We start from the raw sequence: 15,290 nt of genomic DNA, 5'->3' as shown, positions 1-15,290 counted from the left end.
GGGTTTTTTTTTTTTTTTTTAACTTTAAAATAGTGCCACACTAGGGGTGCCGGGGTGGCCCAGTCAGTTGAGCGTCCAACTTCGGCTCAGGTCATGATCTCACGGTTCGTGGATTCGAGCCCCACGTTGGGCTCTGTGCTGACAGCTCAGAGCCTGGAGCCTGCTTCCGATTCTGTGTCTCCCTGTCTCTCTGCCCCTCCCCCCGCTCATGCTCTGTCTCTCTCTCTCTCTCTCTCTCTCTCAAAAATAAACATTAAAAAATTTTTTTAAGAAATTATTATAATTTTATGATGTGATTAACAGTGTGATATCTATGCCCTTAAAAAAGTCCTCTTCTCGGGGTGCCTAGGTGGCTCAGGTGGTTAAGTATCCAACTCTGGCTCAGGTCATGATCTCACAGTTCGTGAGTTTGAGCCCCGTGTGGGGCTCTGTGCCGACAGCTCAGAGCCTGGAGCCTGCTTCCAACTCTGTGTCTCCCTCTCTCTCTGCCCCTCCCCCTGCTCATGCGCGCGCACGCGCGCTCTCTCTCTCTCTCTCTCTCTCTCTCTCTCTGTCAAAATAAATACACATAAAAAAATTTTTTTTTTTTTTTTTTTTTTTTTTTTTTTTTTTAAATAGAATAGTGCCACACTTAACACACATTTTACTATGCTCACTGCCTTGAGGTCTCTCGGCCTCGTCTTCTCCCACGTCACTTCTCGTGAAGGGCAAAAGCAGCTGCCGTGTGCGCGGGGCCTTCACTGGGCCTCCGGGGACGGTCACTGTGCCTTTGCTGGCTCTCCAGATCTGCTTTCTGAGCAAACTGCAGCCAACCACGGGACACTTGTCGAGATCCCGTGTCTGACAGTTTCGAGCGGTTTTTATTCCACGGGTAAACGTGTTTACAAGCAAGGAGACCTCGCACCGAGACCCAAGATGCCACAACCTCCATCACCAGGCCAGGTTCCAAAACACTGAGCACCGCGGTAGATGGATGGACCCACCCTCACCCCCAGCACAGCCATGTCTGCAAGTTTTTTGTTTGTTTGTTTATTTGTGAGAGAGGCAGACACAGAGTGTGGGTTAGGGGCAGCGAGAGAGGGAGACACAGAATCGAAGCAGGCTCCGGGCTCCGAGCTGTCGGCGCAGAGCCCGACGCGGGGCTCGAACTCCCGAGTCGTGAGATCCTGACCTGAGCCAAAGTCGGACGCTCGACCGACTGAGCCCCCCAGGCGCTGCATCATGTCTGCAAGTTTAATGCCGAGTTTCAGATGCAGGTTCATTTGTGACTCGGAGTCAGCATCTGGTCCCCAGCTGGGCCCCGGTCATGAGTTTGAGCTCTAGATTGTAGAAATGCAAGCCTGTGAAATATGCTCCTTATCAGACCCAAGATCGGATTCTGTGTCTGGCCTTCTAGAAACCGGGACTGCTGAGCCCAGCCAATGAGGGCTGGTTCGTGCAAGGTGGCAGGAAGTGGCCTTTTAATTGGGGGGCACCCGCACTTAAGGGGATGCTGTTCTTGGGGTGGTGGGCAACGTGGTCACATGGTCAGACCCTAGTGAAGTGGTCCGGGCTGCAGAGGCTGCAAGTCCAGATCTGAGTGCCCTCTCCCGCCCACGGCGGACCTCTGGGACTTTGTGAGGCCGCGTCTCCTCTCCCCACCTTCCAGACCACCTTGCGATAGGAACTGACAACCCCTTTATTCGGTTGGCTCCAGGGCCTCTGGCTAGGCGTGCAGGGCAGGGGTGCTTTGGCAAAATCCGGTCGGTTGTAAAAAGAGGCCTCTGCCTGCCGGACGAAACATGTTCATTGTGGCCTCTTTGCTTTGGGGTAAAACTGCAGAGTTTCTTGAAATCTTAAAAGAGCAAAATCAAAAAAAAACCTCAGGCATTTGGTTCTTGAGTCGCAAGCAACAGAAACCAACTCGGGTCTTCAGACACGATGCATGGTTCTGTAGGAAGCATGTCAGCCGAACTCACACCGTGTCCAGGAGAGCCCGAAAATGTGTCTCAGAAACCCCACAGGACTGTTCCATGTGGCAGGATCAGCCTGGTTCCCCTCGGTCACTCTGCTTAGGGAAGCTGGTGCCATTAGTCCGACTGCAACCCTGTAGACTGTCAGCCTGTGTCACCCGTAGAAGCAGCAGCTCCTTAGAAGAAATCGGGTGCTATTCCGGTCGGGTGGCCAGAGAGCTGCCAGTGTCCTGCCTGGGGACCTCCCTCTCCTCCTCCTGAATCCATGAGGCCAGTGGACTTGTCTTTCCCGAGACGATCAGCATTGCGCCCTGGCATCGTCGTTGTTTTCCACTGAATGGCTAATTTCACCATTTTTTGTGTGCAGCTCCTGCTGTAAGTAATACCGGGCCCGAGGACGGCCATTGGAGCTGGCCTCGAGCTGGGGCACTGCGTCCCTGATGATGAACACGTTCCTGCTTGTGCAGAGGCGAGCCTGAAACCAGCAAGTAATTGACAGCAGGGGAGCCAGCCCTGCAAAGTTAATGGTGGACAAGTTGTTGAAAGGAGTGTGGTGATATATTTTTTGCGACGTGTCCAACTGCAGCCGGAATTGTCCTGAGATAGATGAGGCAAGCTTGTAGAAAGAGAGTAGTCGTGTTGACTAGAGGGCCACCAGGACCCTCAGATCCTCCTCAGCAGGTGTTTCCTCAGGCTCTGTTGGGTCTCTGGGACTGTGTGAGGGGCTCTCTCCTTGTTTCTGTGTTGTTCCTTGGTGCGGGATGTGGTCGTACTTGGCTCTGTCCTGGCCGTGACATGGGAATAAGAGTGACATCGTGAGCTTCTGAATGTCACCTTTGGAGGTTTGAGCAGTGTCTGCTTATCGGTACCCTAGCTTTTGGTCACAGACCTCAGTTTTTAGTCAATTTTCCTTAAAAATTCATTGTGCCTTGGCTTTCTCCCCTCCAAATCCCCTGGCTGTAGAGGAAATGGGGCACTCCCTCCAGGCCTAGGGTTCGCCCTTGCTCCTGGGTACCCCCTTTCCCCTAGTCCCTTAAGGGGTTATTTGCAACAACCCGTCCATTACATCCTAATACTAAAAATTACTCAAAATGTCAGAAGCGATGAAAAGTACGTTGGTTAATATGAGGCAACGTGGCAAGTCTATTTGCAACTTCCCTTCGCTGGCATTTTCTGGGGTCTTCTGGGAACCTCTACCCCAACTTCAGCAACACTGTAGGGGACAGCAGGTGCTGGGCAGCAGGGTGGCTTGAATTAAACTGGATTCTCTGGTGAGTGGGTCGACGAGTCCCTGCTGTGACTGAGGGAACACGTATGGCATGGTCCCTTCCTCATTGGAAGTGAATCTTGGCAGTGGCCTGGCTCAGCTCTCTCTCCTCCTCAGCGGTGGGGTTTCCCACGGCCCCCACACTTCACGCAGGACACGTGTGGGTCTCACCCATACCCGCCTCCCATGCAGCTGCCCCCCACCCCCCGCCTCAGCATCCGTTCCCAGCACAACCCCCTGCGCCTTGCCCTTGCCTGCTTCCCCATAAGGCCTTGCAGCCCGTTATCTGGGCCTGGGGCCTCCGCTGGGAGCCCCTGGGTCTCCTGCACAAGCCTCAGCTGCATTCTGCGTGCCCAACCTGAACGAGGGCAAAGGGTGGGTTTCGCCAAAGAGGAGGCGACCCAAGCCAGGGAGGGGGGCGATCGCTAGGCAACCTGGAGCGTGTTGCCCAGGTAACGGGATCCATGCGCTGATGCTGTGGATGGACATCTTGTGATGAGGGCCCTCAGCCTCTACAGATGTCTTGGATAGCTCTAGATGCCTGCCTTGTGCCTGCCCGGCGTCTTCCTCTGTGGTTGCTTTTTAATTAACAACTTGGGTTTCTGACTATGATCTTGAACTCTGCAAACATTGTCTGATTAACACGTTTGCCAGCTCCTTCAGAGGCAAGTCGGGGTGTTCTGCACCCTGTAGGGGGGACAGCTTGGGACAGGTGGGCCAATCTGACCACACAGTGGAAGACCCCCAGTCCATGGGAGTCTGCCCCTGGGATTGGTAGCAGGGAGGGGGAGGGGCAGAAGAGTCTGGTGGAAGAAGGACGGGTCAAAGTCTCACCCTTTCGTTGGCCAAAAGGACAGGCAGAGAGGTAAGAGCTTTTTAGTGAGCACGTCGAGCCCCCCCCCCCGCCCCCTTTCCAGGGGCCGCTTTCCACTCTGTGCCTCAGTGTTCTCATCTGTTAAAGGGGACGGTGCTGCCATCTCAGGGATGAAATGAGAGGGTGTAGGCCACCGTGTGAATTACTGTCCATCACTTCCTTCTGCAGAGTTGGGGTAAAGGGCAGGGTCTTGGGGGGCTTGTCTCAAGATGGCACCCTTGGTCTCTGGGGAATCCTTCTTCCCACTTGCACACACTCCTCTTGACCTCTTGTGGGGCTTACCTGCCAGTTGAGCCAAGAAGAACGCCAGCAGAGGGCTCACCAACCCCTCCCTGCGCACAAACCGCCTCGGCACCCTGATCCCCACCTGCCATGCGGGGTAAGGTCTGATGAAGTCGTGGGGTGGGGGAGTCCCTCCTGTTTTCCTGCCTGGTACCGAGGCTGTTGGGCTCGATTCACTTGACTGCCCTGCGCTGGGGAGCCGCGTGGGTTAGGCAGGAGTGCTGTTGGCACTCGCAGACTGGGAGGGACTGGATCACTGGTGCATCCCGGCCCAGGATGGAGAAAGCGCTGCCCAGAGGAATCCTGCGCCCTGGCCCCTTCTGAGGCCAGGACAAAAGCCTTTTCTCTGCTCCTCGTTCAATGAGGTGATTGTCCCAGGAGGCCACAGCTGTGGCGTGGGAGTGCTCTCCCGGGGCAGAGAGGCCACTGCAGCGGTCATGTGGGCACCACGGGGACACCCTCCCTACCTCCACGTGCTGGTGGGAATGTGGACACGGCTCCAGGTGGGGATTTCGCTTTCAGCTTCTTACATAAGCATGTCGCATTGCGTGATGAGCCCTCTCTGGCCATGCAGGGGCTTCGCGTGTCTGGGGCCCCGACTGGCACCCCCAGCGGCCTTTGCAGGGCTGGCAGGAGAGGAACCTTTCGGGAGACCACGCAGCTGAGCGCAGCCTGTGCAAGCCTCTGCCGGAGCCTTCACCCCATGCCCCGTGGTCACACAAAGGCCACCAGGGCCGGAACGTCACATGCTCCTGGCAGGGGCTCCAGGAGCCCAGCCATGCCCAGCAGGCCCCGTGAGCCGGCACAAGTACATTCTGTGCAAGAAGGAAACGAGACAGACTGAGCCCGGCCTTGACGTGCCGGTCACTGTCCAAGCCTGTCCTGACATCTGAAAGCAGAAGATGTGCGGGAAGCTTTCTCCTTTTTACTTGTAGCCTGTGACAGTCCACACGTGATGTGTCGAGAAAGCGGGAGTCATTCCACCTTGGCCGTCTGGGTCCCGGGGTCCCGCAGGGGGGTGGGGGTGGCGGGGCGGGAGGGCACGAGGTCCAAGATTTGCCAGCACGTGGATTTGAAGGGAATGGTTTTGTTGGAGAAAATGCTGTTCCCGCATCACCGGGGAGGACGTGCCAGGGCTCACACGCAGCCTCGGGCGCCTACCTCAGGCTTCCGCTCCTCTCTCGATTGGGTTGGGGGTGTCGCTCTGCCCCGTTGGGCCAGCTGGTCGGCCTGGAGCAGGGGGACAGTCCGCACTTCGGCAGTGTGTAGGGAGAACTGGCCCCGCCTGCCTCCTGGCCCCCACCCCCCAAGCTGTGGGGACAGGTGTCCCTGGTCTGACGGCAGCAGGACACGTGACCTCTCTGACATGCTGGTACCCGACCGTGGAGGGGCTGCTCGCTTTGCTGTCCTCGGAGAAATTCTCTGCTCTCCCGAGTCCCCAGAGAGCTGTGCGCCCTCATGCACGACTCCCGCCACCTGGCCCAGGTGAAGAGGGGTCATGAGCTGAGCCCAGGGTGCCTGTTTCTACCAGGGATTTCCTCAGGAGCCATGACCTGTCCCTCTTGTTTGTTTGGAAGGACAGTGGGGGCAGGTGGGGGCAGGGAAGCAGAGGGGAGGCCCCCCCCCCCCCCCCGCAGGCCCCAGCAGGTGCAGGGGGCAGTTGTGTCTTGTTGGCCTGATTCCACATGGCGGTGGAGTTAGGAACCACGGTGGTTCCTGTGCACAGCATTGGAGATGGCTCACCGAGACCCGGGTCCCCCTCGGACCCCCACCTGGACAGACCCGGCGGACAGATGTTCTCTCTGGGTCTCCTTGGCTCGTCCCAGAATCTTCCCCAGTGACTCCCAAGTAGTCCGCGGTCTTTGAAACCCGGGGGCCCAGGGAGTAGGGAGGGAGCTGTGGAGTCCCCCCCCCCCCCCCCCCCCCCCCCCCCGCGCCTGATGGAGGTGGGTAGGGGTGGAGCCGACAGGTGTGAGTGGGGGCGGGGCAGAGCCACCAGTGGAGGACAGGCCACCCTGCCCACCTGCCGCATCACCCTGCCGTCCTCACAGGCATCCGCCCCCAGATCATGAACGGCCCCCTGCACCCCCGCCCCCTGGTGGCGCTGCTCGATGGGAGAGACTGCACCGTGGAGATGCCCATCCTGAAGGACCTGGCCACCGTGGCCTTCTGTGACGCACAGTCCACTCAGGAGATCCACGAGAAGGTGGGCGCCCCCCATCCCCCCCCCAGGCCAACCCTAACCCCCCCCCCCCCACCCCGTTGTCACCAGCAGAGTCCCGACACAACCACGGGCCACTCAGCCGGTCGCTTCCCTGCTGAAATCCTCGGCTGCGGGCTCGAGGGCGATGGGGGACACGGGGCGAGGCTCCAGCCTGCGTTCTGCTTCCCCCGTCACAGGTATTAAACGAAGCTGTTGGCGCCATGATGTACCACACCATCACCCTCACCAGGGAGGACCTGGAGAAGTTCAAGGCCCTGAGGGTAATCGTGCGGATAGGCAGCGGCTACGACAACGTTGACATCAAGGCTGCCGGTGAGCTCGGTGAGTGCCCGGGGCTGGGTCGCACGCCTGCCGCTCTGGCCGCAGGGAGGTGACCTTGCCAGGCGGCCCCGCCTGGTGGCTGTGCTCGCCTCGGCCTTCGCAAGTGAGGGACCTGAAGCCAGACGAACTGGGAGCCCTTCCCTGCAGAGGGGACCGTGTGTGTGTGTGGCCACAGGTCCGTGTTGGCCAGCGCGGACCCATCATGCTGAAATACCAATGCCGGGAGCGCGGCTTAGGCCTTGGGGAGTGAGGGGCCGTAGGTCTCCTCCGGTCCTGGCACGGAGCCCCCCCACCCTCCTCCTCCCAGGGGCTGCTGTCCACACAGACTCCGGCACCTCCTGTCGAGCCCTGTCGCTGGGGGTTACCACAGAAGGGCAGAGGCAGGAGGTGGGCGCCCCGGGGTAGGCCCGTGGCACCGTGGCCTCCCTGTCCCAGCACCTGGTGTGGACTCCGTATGCGTCGGGTGTTTGCAGAGCATTGATAGTAAGCATCCCCGGGCTGTCCTGCTCTCTTTGGGAGGCTCCAAGGTCCCTCTACATCAGCTCCCTGGTCACTGTCCTTGCTGTGTGTTTGAAATACGCCGGATCTGCTCCTTGGTGCGAGGGCCGGTGCTGTGCCTGGTGAGGAGCAGGGTGCCCCAAGGCCACAAGGCTGCTAATCTAGGAACCCAGGCCCTTCCAGTCCCCCAGCCCTTGGCTGTGCTGAGGCCCTGGTGGGCCGTCTACGGGCCAGGGGTCTGTCTTCCTCCCCACCACCCCCCCCAAGTCAGCCTCTCAGCGCCCTCTGAGCACCCTGTGGGCCCCAGGGACGTGCCAGCATGTGCAGCAGGCGTCCCGCAGCCCTGGCTTCGGCTCAGGTGCCCACCTGCTGCCTTTTCAGCCCTGGGAACCCCAGCGGGCTCCAGCCTCCTCTCCCAAGGTCCAAGCCCGGACTTCTGAGTGAAGGTCCCGGGTTTCTCTGAATGGTTAGCTTCCTCCCCTGAACTGGGGGAGCACCTGATACCTGAGCCGCAGGGTGAGCTGGGGAGAGGGAGCCTGGCCATGGCGGAGCCTGTCTGGTGCTGAGCCTGCCGTGCCGCTATGTAGTGGTTCCAGGTGCTCTGGGAACGTGCGTGTGGCAGGTGGGGTTGCCCCGCAGGTGAACCCGAGAGGAGCAGGCGAGAGGTGGTCATTCCCCAACACCTGCCTCCTTCCCCTGCCCCCTCCTGGAAGTGGGGGCGGGGTGGCAGGTGGCTTGGGAGATGACGCTGGCTTTCCTGGGTCCCCGCTCCTCTCAGCACCCCTCTGGAAGGGGTGACCTCACGTTCCACTCATTTTGTGCTCTTGGTAGAGCTGAAATCCCAAGTTCAAACAGCGACGGAGAATGTGGTTTAATGGGCTGGGGGGTCCTCAGATGCGCGTACCTGTGCACGCCTTCCCATTTCTTCAGTGTTTCTGCCCACACCCCCCCCCCCCCCCAACCGCTCCTGGCAGCCACAGCCTCCTGGGTTCAAGGTAAATGTTCGTGTTGAGTTTCCTCGACGGGAACCAGCCACTTCTCTCCAGCGAGATACAGGAAGTTCTCCTGAGCAAAACTTGCCACCCCTCCCCTTGGCAAATGCCACCACGCAGCCGGGCAGGGCCTGGAGGGGACCCTCATCTCCCTAAAACCAGAGGTGCTCACCTCACCCGGCCACACGTCCGCACTGGCCCCAGGAGGTGGTGTTCCCAGGGGCCTGCGGTTTTGAACAACGTTAAAGGATGTCGGCCCTGGTGTTTTCATTGATCCTGATGCGGTCTGATGCGGGAGCTGCCCGGGACGCCTCTGGGCCTCTGTCCTGTCTGCAGGTTGCACTTCCCAGATCATTCTGTACCCAGACCTTCCGCAGTTGAGGACAGAATGGCCCGTGGCTGCGGGTTGTCCTGGGTCGGGCCTGCGGTGCGGCATTGCTGGGCGGGCGCTCCCTTCCCGGGGCACACTGGAGCCGTCTGGGGACCAGACCACCACACTGGAGGCCCTGAGATGGGTGGTCTGGGTTGAGAGCAGGGCGATGCTCAGGAAACAAAGGTGGCACCTGCCTAGGCCTGGACTGGGGGAGGTGGGAGGTTGCTGGAGACCCCAGGGCATGGAGCCCGCAGGCTCTCACCTGGTGTGCCTTTCTAGCAAACTCCTTTATCTCTGGTTCTGGAGGGGTGACCCTGGAGAGTGAAAACATGGACTGAAAAAGCAGCTCAGCTCTTGGGGTCAGGCAGCTGCCACTCCTGCCCTGTGGGCGTTAGAAGCTTGTCCTAAAAGCCTTTGGAGAATTGCCCTGACTAGACCACACCCACAGACCTGCCGAGGGTTTAGAAAGAGTCAGCCCCTCTAGAGGGCTGGCGAGGCTTTAGAGTTTTTGGAGGAAGGTGCCGTTGCCCTCAGGGCTGGACAGTCCTTTGTCTCTTGGGGACCCCTCTCTGGGACATCCCCTCCCAGGGTACAGCCATTCTCGGGGCTCAGGCGGGGGAGGGGGGGTGGAGGGTCCGCGCTCAGCTCTTGTCCTGCTGGGCTTTGGCCGGAACACTTCAGGTTCCTCAGAGGAATGAAAACCAGCCCAAATGCCAGAAGGTTCCCTTAAATCCTGGCATCTGCCTGCATCTGTCCAGACTGATAAACCATGGCTTCCAGCGCTGCCCGAATTGTAGGCCCGGCTATTTCAAGTGAAGTGTAGGCCACACCGTGGCTGTTCCACAAGACGACTGACCTCCAGCTTGGGGAAGGTTGGTCAGCCAGGATGTCAGACGCTTTGTCCCCCGGCAGGTGGCCGTGGCCAGATGGGCCAGGTAGAATGATGTGCTCGTGGGCGCTTTCATCCTCTGAGCGGTCTTCCTGAGGGCGTCGCTGAGACCCTGGCCCTCTGGGCAGCCCTCATGGGGTGGAAACACAGCTGCTAGAATGGGGGTGCTCGTTACGGATGGTCCTGGGTCCTGTTTCCCAGCGCTTCCTGCCCAAGACTTCGGGTGGTTCCTTCAGGCTCTCGGCCACAGGGCCTGTGGGCGTGCCCTCACCAGCTGCCCACTGCTTGCTTCCCAGAAACACGGGGTCTAGAAGCAAAGGGGGGGCCGGACGCGGGACGGGTAGGGGACCTGGGGGTGAGCCAAGCCTGGGGGCTGAAGGCCCCTGAGCGTCAGAGCCGGGGGGGTCAGCGTCCCCGAGGCGACAGGCAGGCCTCGGAGACCCGGCCCTGCCTGGGGTCACGGTCTGCGGCCCCTCTGCCTGCCGCCCCCGCCCCTCAGCCGGGTGCCCCGGAGTCCCGGAGCCTCCCCACAGAACCGGGCCCGGCCCTGTCCTCCCCAGGGATCGCCGTGTGCAACATCCCGTCCGCGGCGGTGGAAGAGACGGCCGACTCGACCATCTGCCACATCCTCAACCTGTACCGGAGGAACACGTGGCTGTACCAGGCGCTGCGGGAAGGCACGCGGGTCCAGAGCGTCGAGCAGATCCGGGAGGTCGCCTCGGGAGCAGCCCGCATCCGCGGGGAGACGCTGGGCCTCATCGGCTTCGGTATGTGGCGCTGCCCAGCCCTGTCCCCGCCCACCGTGGCCGGTCCCCTGGGAGCTGGAGGAGCCAAGGCTGGTGGGGGCGAGACCGATGAGGGAGCTCCCCTGTCTGGGCGGCTGTGTCTGCCGTGGCTGGGTGGGTGGCAGCAGGGGCTGAGCCAAGTGGACGAGTTCCCCGCGCACCAGGCCGGGGTGACAGTAGGGCGTCACTGAAGGATCTCGAGCCAGACAGTGGCACAGGTGGCATGGTCAGGTCACCAGCTTAGAAAGCTCACCTGGGGTCGGGGGGCAGGAAGAGGTCTTCCTGGCGACAGCCGGTGGCCCGGGGCGTATTTGGGGCAGGTTATCAAGGACCAGGTGGGCTATGACAGGAAGCAGCCCGATGATGCAGCGTCAGCAACACAGGGGCTCGGGTGGGTCCCACACTGCGCACGGCGGGGGGGCGGGGGTGCTTGCTTGTGTTTGCTGAGTCTCCTCCCCACCACTTGGCCACTCCATGGTTGAGGAGATTAACCGACCTCCCTGCCTCAGTGTCCCAGTCTGTACATCGGGAAGGAAGCGATACACAGGGCTGCCTCTTAGGACGCAAAGAAGGCATGAGAAGCACGGCCCGGGTAGTAAGTGCTGGGCTGGCTTCCAGAGGGCTCCCCAAACCGTCACTTATCCTTAGCTCAGGGCTCTGCTTCCGGAAGACCGAGGGTCAGGACTGCTGGGACGGCCCGGGTGCCAGCTTGAACAAGGCAGGAGGAGCTGGGTTTCTTCAGGGGGCGCACATCTTTCTAACTCCCCGGGTCTAAGAACCCAGGTGTCGGGGGTGATCACACTCACGCAGGAATTCTAAAACTCCGTACGACGGAGGCTGGCGTACTTTCCTACAAAGGACCCTAGGAGACGCACATGCGGAGTGTGAGGCCCGCGGCGCCCTCTGCTGGTGCCCGGAGGCCTCCCGTTCTGCCAAGTGGCTCTTGGACGTGGTTCTTACTTAGAACATTGGGCATTCTTCTGTTTTTTTTCTAAGTTTATTTATTTTGAGAGAGAGAGAGAGAGAGAGAGGGATGTGCAAGTGGGGGAGGGGCAGAGAAGGAGAGAGAGAATCCCAAGCAGGCCCCGCACTGTCTGCACAGAGCCCGACGCAGAGCTCAAACTCACGAACCACGGGATCGTGACCTGAGCCAAAATCAAGAGTCAGATCAACCAACAGAGCCCCCCAGGCGCCCCCATCACACATCCTTCACCCCCGCAGCGGCCCAGCCCCGTGGTAGCAGCCACAGGCCCCAAGCTCTTCCTGGGGTCGTTTCTTTGGCCGAGCCCTTCGAAGGCCGCCCATCCTTTGAAGACCCTTTCAGTATCTCGAGTCCCATGGTTTGAGCCCCGTGTGCCCCGGACTATAATCCAGCACCTGCCACATTCTCCATGCACTCTGATTGTGACGTCTCCTTGCCGCCTTCCAGAACTGCAGCTTTGGGAGGGGGTGGGAGGGGGCGCAGAGGTAGGCGGCCACGGCTGCCTCGGGGGCCGAAAGCCTTCGCCTGCCCGGGGCTCGGCTGAGAAGCCGCAGCAGAACCTGGAGCGTGCGGCGGGCAGGTCCCCAGCGTGGCCCCAGCCCGGGCTGGCGGTGGGACGGTGCTCGAGGACAGCCACCAAGTCGGGAAGTTGCACAAAAACCGGAAGGGCCAGCCAGCCAATGGTGACGACACCTGTATGCTTTCTGAAGGCCGAGGCCATTGGCCCTTCCTCCTGCAGGGCTCCGTCTTGACCAAGTCAGGAACGGAGTGAAGTCCTCCAGTCTTGTAGAGACTTTCACGACACCTCACGGCCTAGGTAGAAGCCCGGGAAAAGGTGAGGGTCAGGGAAGTCACGCACAGGTAGCAGCGCCCCTGGTGAAATCTGGGCGGGCTGCTCCCCGGCCCCCAGAGCCGCAGCCGGGAAACCCCATCTGAAGCAAAGTGTGTCAGGACGTGGAAGTAAAGCAGGGGGCTGGGGGCCCGTGAGGTGGGGGAAGGGTGGGGGCCTCACTGTTGGGTGTGAGCCCCCAGCCGCCCTGCGTGGGGGCCCGTGGTCCCGTATTTCAGGTGCATCGGGGGTCTTGTAGGCCACTGCCACACCCGCCTCCAGTGTGTCACCTCAGGTCACCTGCCTCCCCTGGGGGGGGTGTGGCTGGGGTTCGTGCTTCGCCGCATCCAAGCGGGGACGTGGAAGGAGGGGGCCAGGAGGGACGGCCAGCTGCCGATCACCCTGCGGCCGTCCTACAGAATGACCTCCTGAAACCTCCGCCACCAAGTCGCCCCCACGCAGGCTTCCTCGTTTGGAAAGGGACACCTTCCTTGTCCCCCCCTCCCCTGCACAGTTGAGCAGTGGTTTTAGATAAAGATGGACTGTGCACACTTCCCGCCCGAGCCCGTGCAAGCATCACTCACACCACTGCGTTTTCAAGCTGAAAACCGCTCTGGAAAGCAGGATTTGCTCGCCGCCCCTGGGGTTCGGGGGGTTTGTGCCAATGACCGCCGCGTGGGAGTCAGGGAGGCCTCCGTGTCCCGGTAGGTGGTACGGGGTTCTGACCTGCTTAGAGAGGGGCGTGGGGCCTCCCCCGCGGGTCGGGGCACCCCCGCACACCTGAGAATTAGCCCGACAGGGACATGCCTCCACCCCCCACCCCCCATCAAAGTGGTTCCCCTCGCCAGTTTGTGTCCAGGCCGCTCTCCCCTGGTTCGTGTCGATTGCTTTGCCCCTTCCGGGAGCAAACCCGTTGCTAGCTGGCAAGAGAACGTTCCCGGCTCCTGCCCTCGATGTCTAGAGAAAGCAAGCCCGGGTTAGGAAGCCTGCTGTGCCCACGGAAACAGAGGGGAGGGGTGATTCGTGACCTTGAGGATATCGTTGATGGCTGGGGTAGGTGGAGTTCACTAGAACACTCTTTCTGGGTTTAAAATGTACGTAATAGGAAGTTAAAAAAAAAAAAAAGTACCTCAATGCAAGCAAAAAGCCCTTTCCTCTTCACCCAGGTAGCCGGCCACGCCCTGCAGCCCCACTAAGCTGAGCAGCGCAAGCCTGCAGCGTCCCCAACCGTTGGGCACAGGGCTGGGTCCAGGTGCCGGCTCCGGCCCCCAGAAATAGCGGGGGCAGCGACGCTGGGGCCCACGCAAGGCCTGGCACCCGGAGCACCGCGCACTCGCTCACTCGGACTCTCTCTCTCTGCACAGGTCGCACGGGGCAGGCGGTTGCTGTTCGAGCCAAGGCCTTCGGATTCAGCGTCCTATTTTATGACCCCTACTTGCAGGATGGGATAGAGCGGTCCCTGGGCGTACAGAGGGTCTACACCCTGCAGGACTTACTGTACCAGAGCGACTGTGTCTCCTTGCACTGTAATCTCAACGAACATAACCACCACCTCATCAATGACTTTACTATAAAGCAGGTAACGGGACCTAGATCCCCTCAGCCCCCGGAAACGTCCATCAGAACCAAAAGGGGGACGGGAAACGGTCCGTGGACACACTGGCAAAAAAGGAAGACAGTCCCCTAAGACGTGAATGAGAAGCCAGGTGAGGCCCCTCGGCAGGATGGGCCAGGTGGAGCTGGGACTGGCAGGAGCTACCCAGCAGGGACCTGCCTTAATGAGGTTTGGCCTCCAGGCAGCGACAGGCAGGGGACCGGTCACAGCTCCAACCGGCCTGCCCTCCGGCCCTCTCTCGGGATCGGCAGAAACTTGACCCAGCTGCCTCCAGCTGTCGCTGAGACACCACACTGCCTTCGTCCCAAGTGCTGCACACGCGTTCAGTAGCCAGGTGGACAGAACTCCTCTGGGCCGTGGCTGGCGTCTCGAAACCGCAGTACAGGTGCCTTCCGGCGTGGTGGCATCTAACGGCTCTTCCTTCCTCCCACAGATGAGGCAAGGAGCTTTCCTAGTGAACGCGGCCCGCGGCGGGCTGGTGGACGAGAAGGCCTTAGCGCAAGCCCTCAAGGAAGGCAGGATACGAGGGGCAGCCCTCGACGTGCACGAATCGGAGCCTTTCAGGTGAGCCTGGCGGGCTGCTGGCACGCGTGTTACCCCCAGCTCCCGGCCTCACTCCAGGAACTCCCAGGGCCCACTTCTATACCTGGCTGCCCCCGCCCCCACCGTGAACTTGGGGCACTTTCCCAGAGAAGCAGCTCCTTGGGCAGGAAAGGAGAGACATTCTCCGGCCTCTGTCCTGAGGGCTATGCTGTACTTGAAGCGAGCGTGGGAGAGCCAGAGGGCCCCCGGGGGGAGGCAGAAGGCGTCTGAAAGGAAGAAGAATGGTGTGTTGGCCGGCCAAGGCTTCCTCTGTCCCCTGGGCCATTGATTCTTAGAGACCGGCTGGCCAGTCCTGCTTAGATGGTTCCTCCTCCGTTCTGAGTCCCTTATCACTCCTGACACCCCTTATAAGAGTCTTGATACGTTCTTAAACTCCCAGCCTTTAGGAGACATACTACCAAACGTTCCTCTACACAAGCCAAAGAGCCCATCCTCCACCCGGGCGGGAGCTCCCTTTTGACGAATAGGATAGGGGTTGATATTCACGTTTTCTCATTTGCTGCGTTTTTGTACATTTGTCCAGCTTTGCTCAGGGTCCCTTGAAAGATGCACCGAATCTCATTTGTACGCCCCACACAGCTTGGTATAGTGAGCAAGCCTCACTGGAGATGCGGGAGGCCGCCGCCACCGAGATCCGCCGGGCCATCACAGGTGAGCCCTCCCTCTGCACCCCCTTGCAGCCGGCGCCTGGCGTGAGCCCCGCGGTTCAGGTGCTCCTGGTACTGGTAACACACACACACACACACACACGCGGGAGGGGTGACGGAGGCTTGTGACGGGCAGAGAGAGTTTAGGGATCAAGTT

General features: G+C 60.5%; 1 protein-coding gene across 5 annotated transcripts in view; it reads left to right on the top strand.

The window, feature by feature from the left end:
* The window catches only part of CTBP2 (C-terminal binding protein 2), a 161,669-nt gene that overhangs the window by 142,558 nt on the left and 3,821 nt on the right, over positions 1-15,290 (top strand). For all 5 annotated transcript variants that reach the window (XM_086681123.1, XM_086681124.1, XM_086681125.1 and 2 more), the window contains 6 exons: positions 6,427-6,581; positions 6,776-6,920; positions 10,233-10,439; positions 13,633-13,847; positions 14,317-14,447; positions 15,010-15,137. In XM_086681123.1, coding sequence (XP_086537249.1) covers positions 6,427-6,581; positions 6,776-6,920; positions 10,233-10,439; positions 13,633-13,847; positions 14,317-14,447; positions 15,010-15,137 — 981 coding nt within the window. The remainder of the gene's footprint in view (positions 1-6,426; positions 6,582-6,775; positions 6,921-10,232; positions 10,440-13,632; positions 13,848-14,316; positions 14,448-15,009; positions 15,138-15,290) is intronic.

Source organism: Puma concolor, chromosome D2, assembly GCF_028749965.1.
Source record: "Puma concolor isolate L17-30 chromosome D2, mPumCon1.1.hap2, whole genome shotgun sequence".
Classification (NCBI taxonomy): Eukaryota; Metazoa; Chordata; class Mammalia; order Carnivora; family Felidae; genus Puma; species Puma concolor.
The sequence above is the reverse complement of the archived record's forward strand: the minus strand, read 5'-3'. Positions and strand labels throughout refer to the sequence as shown.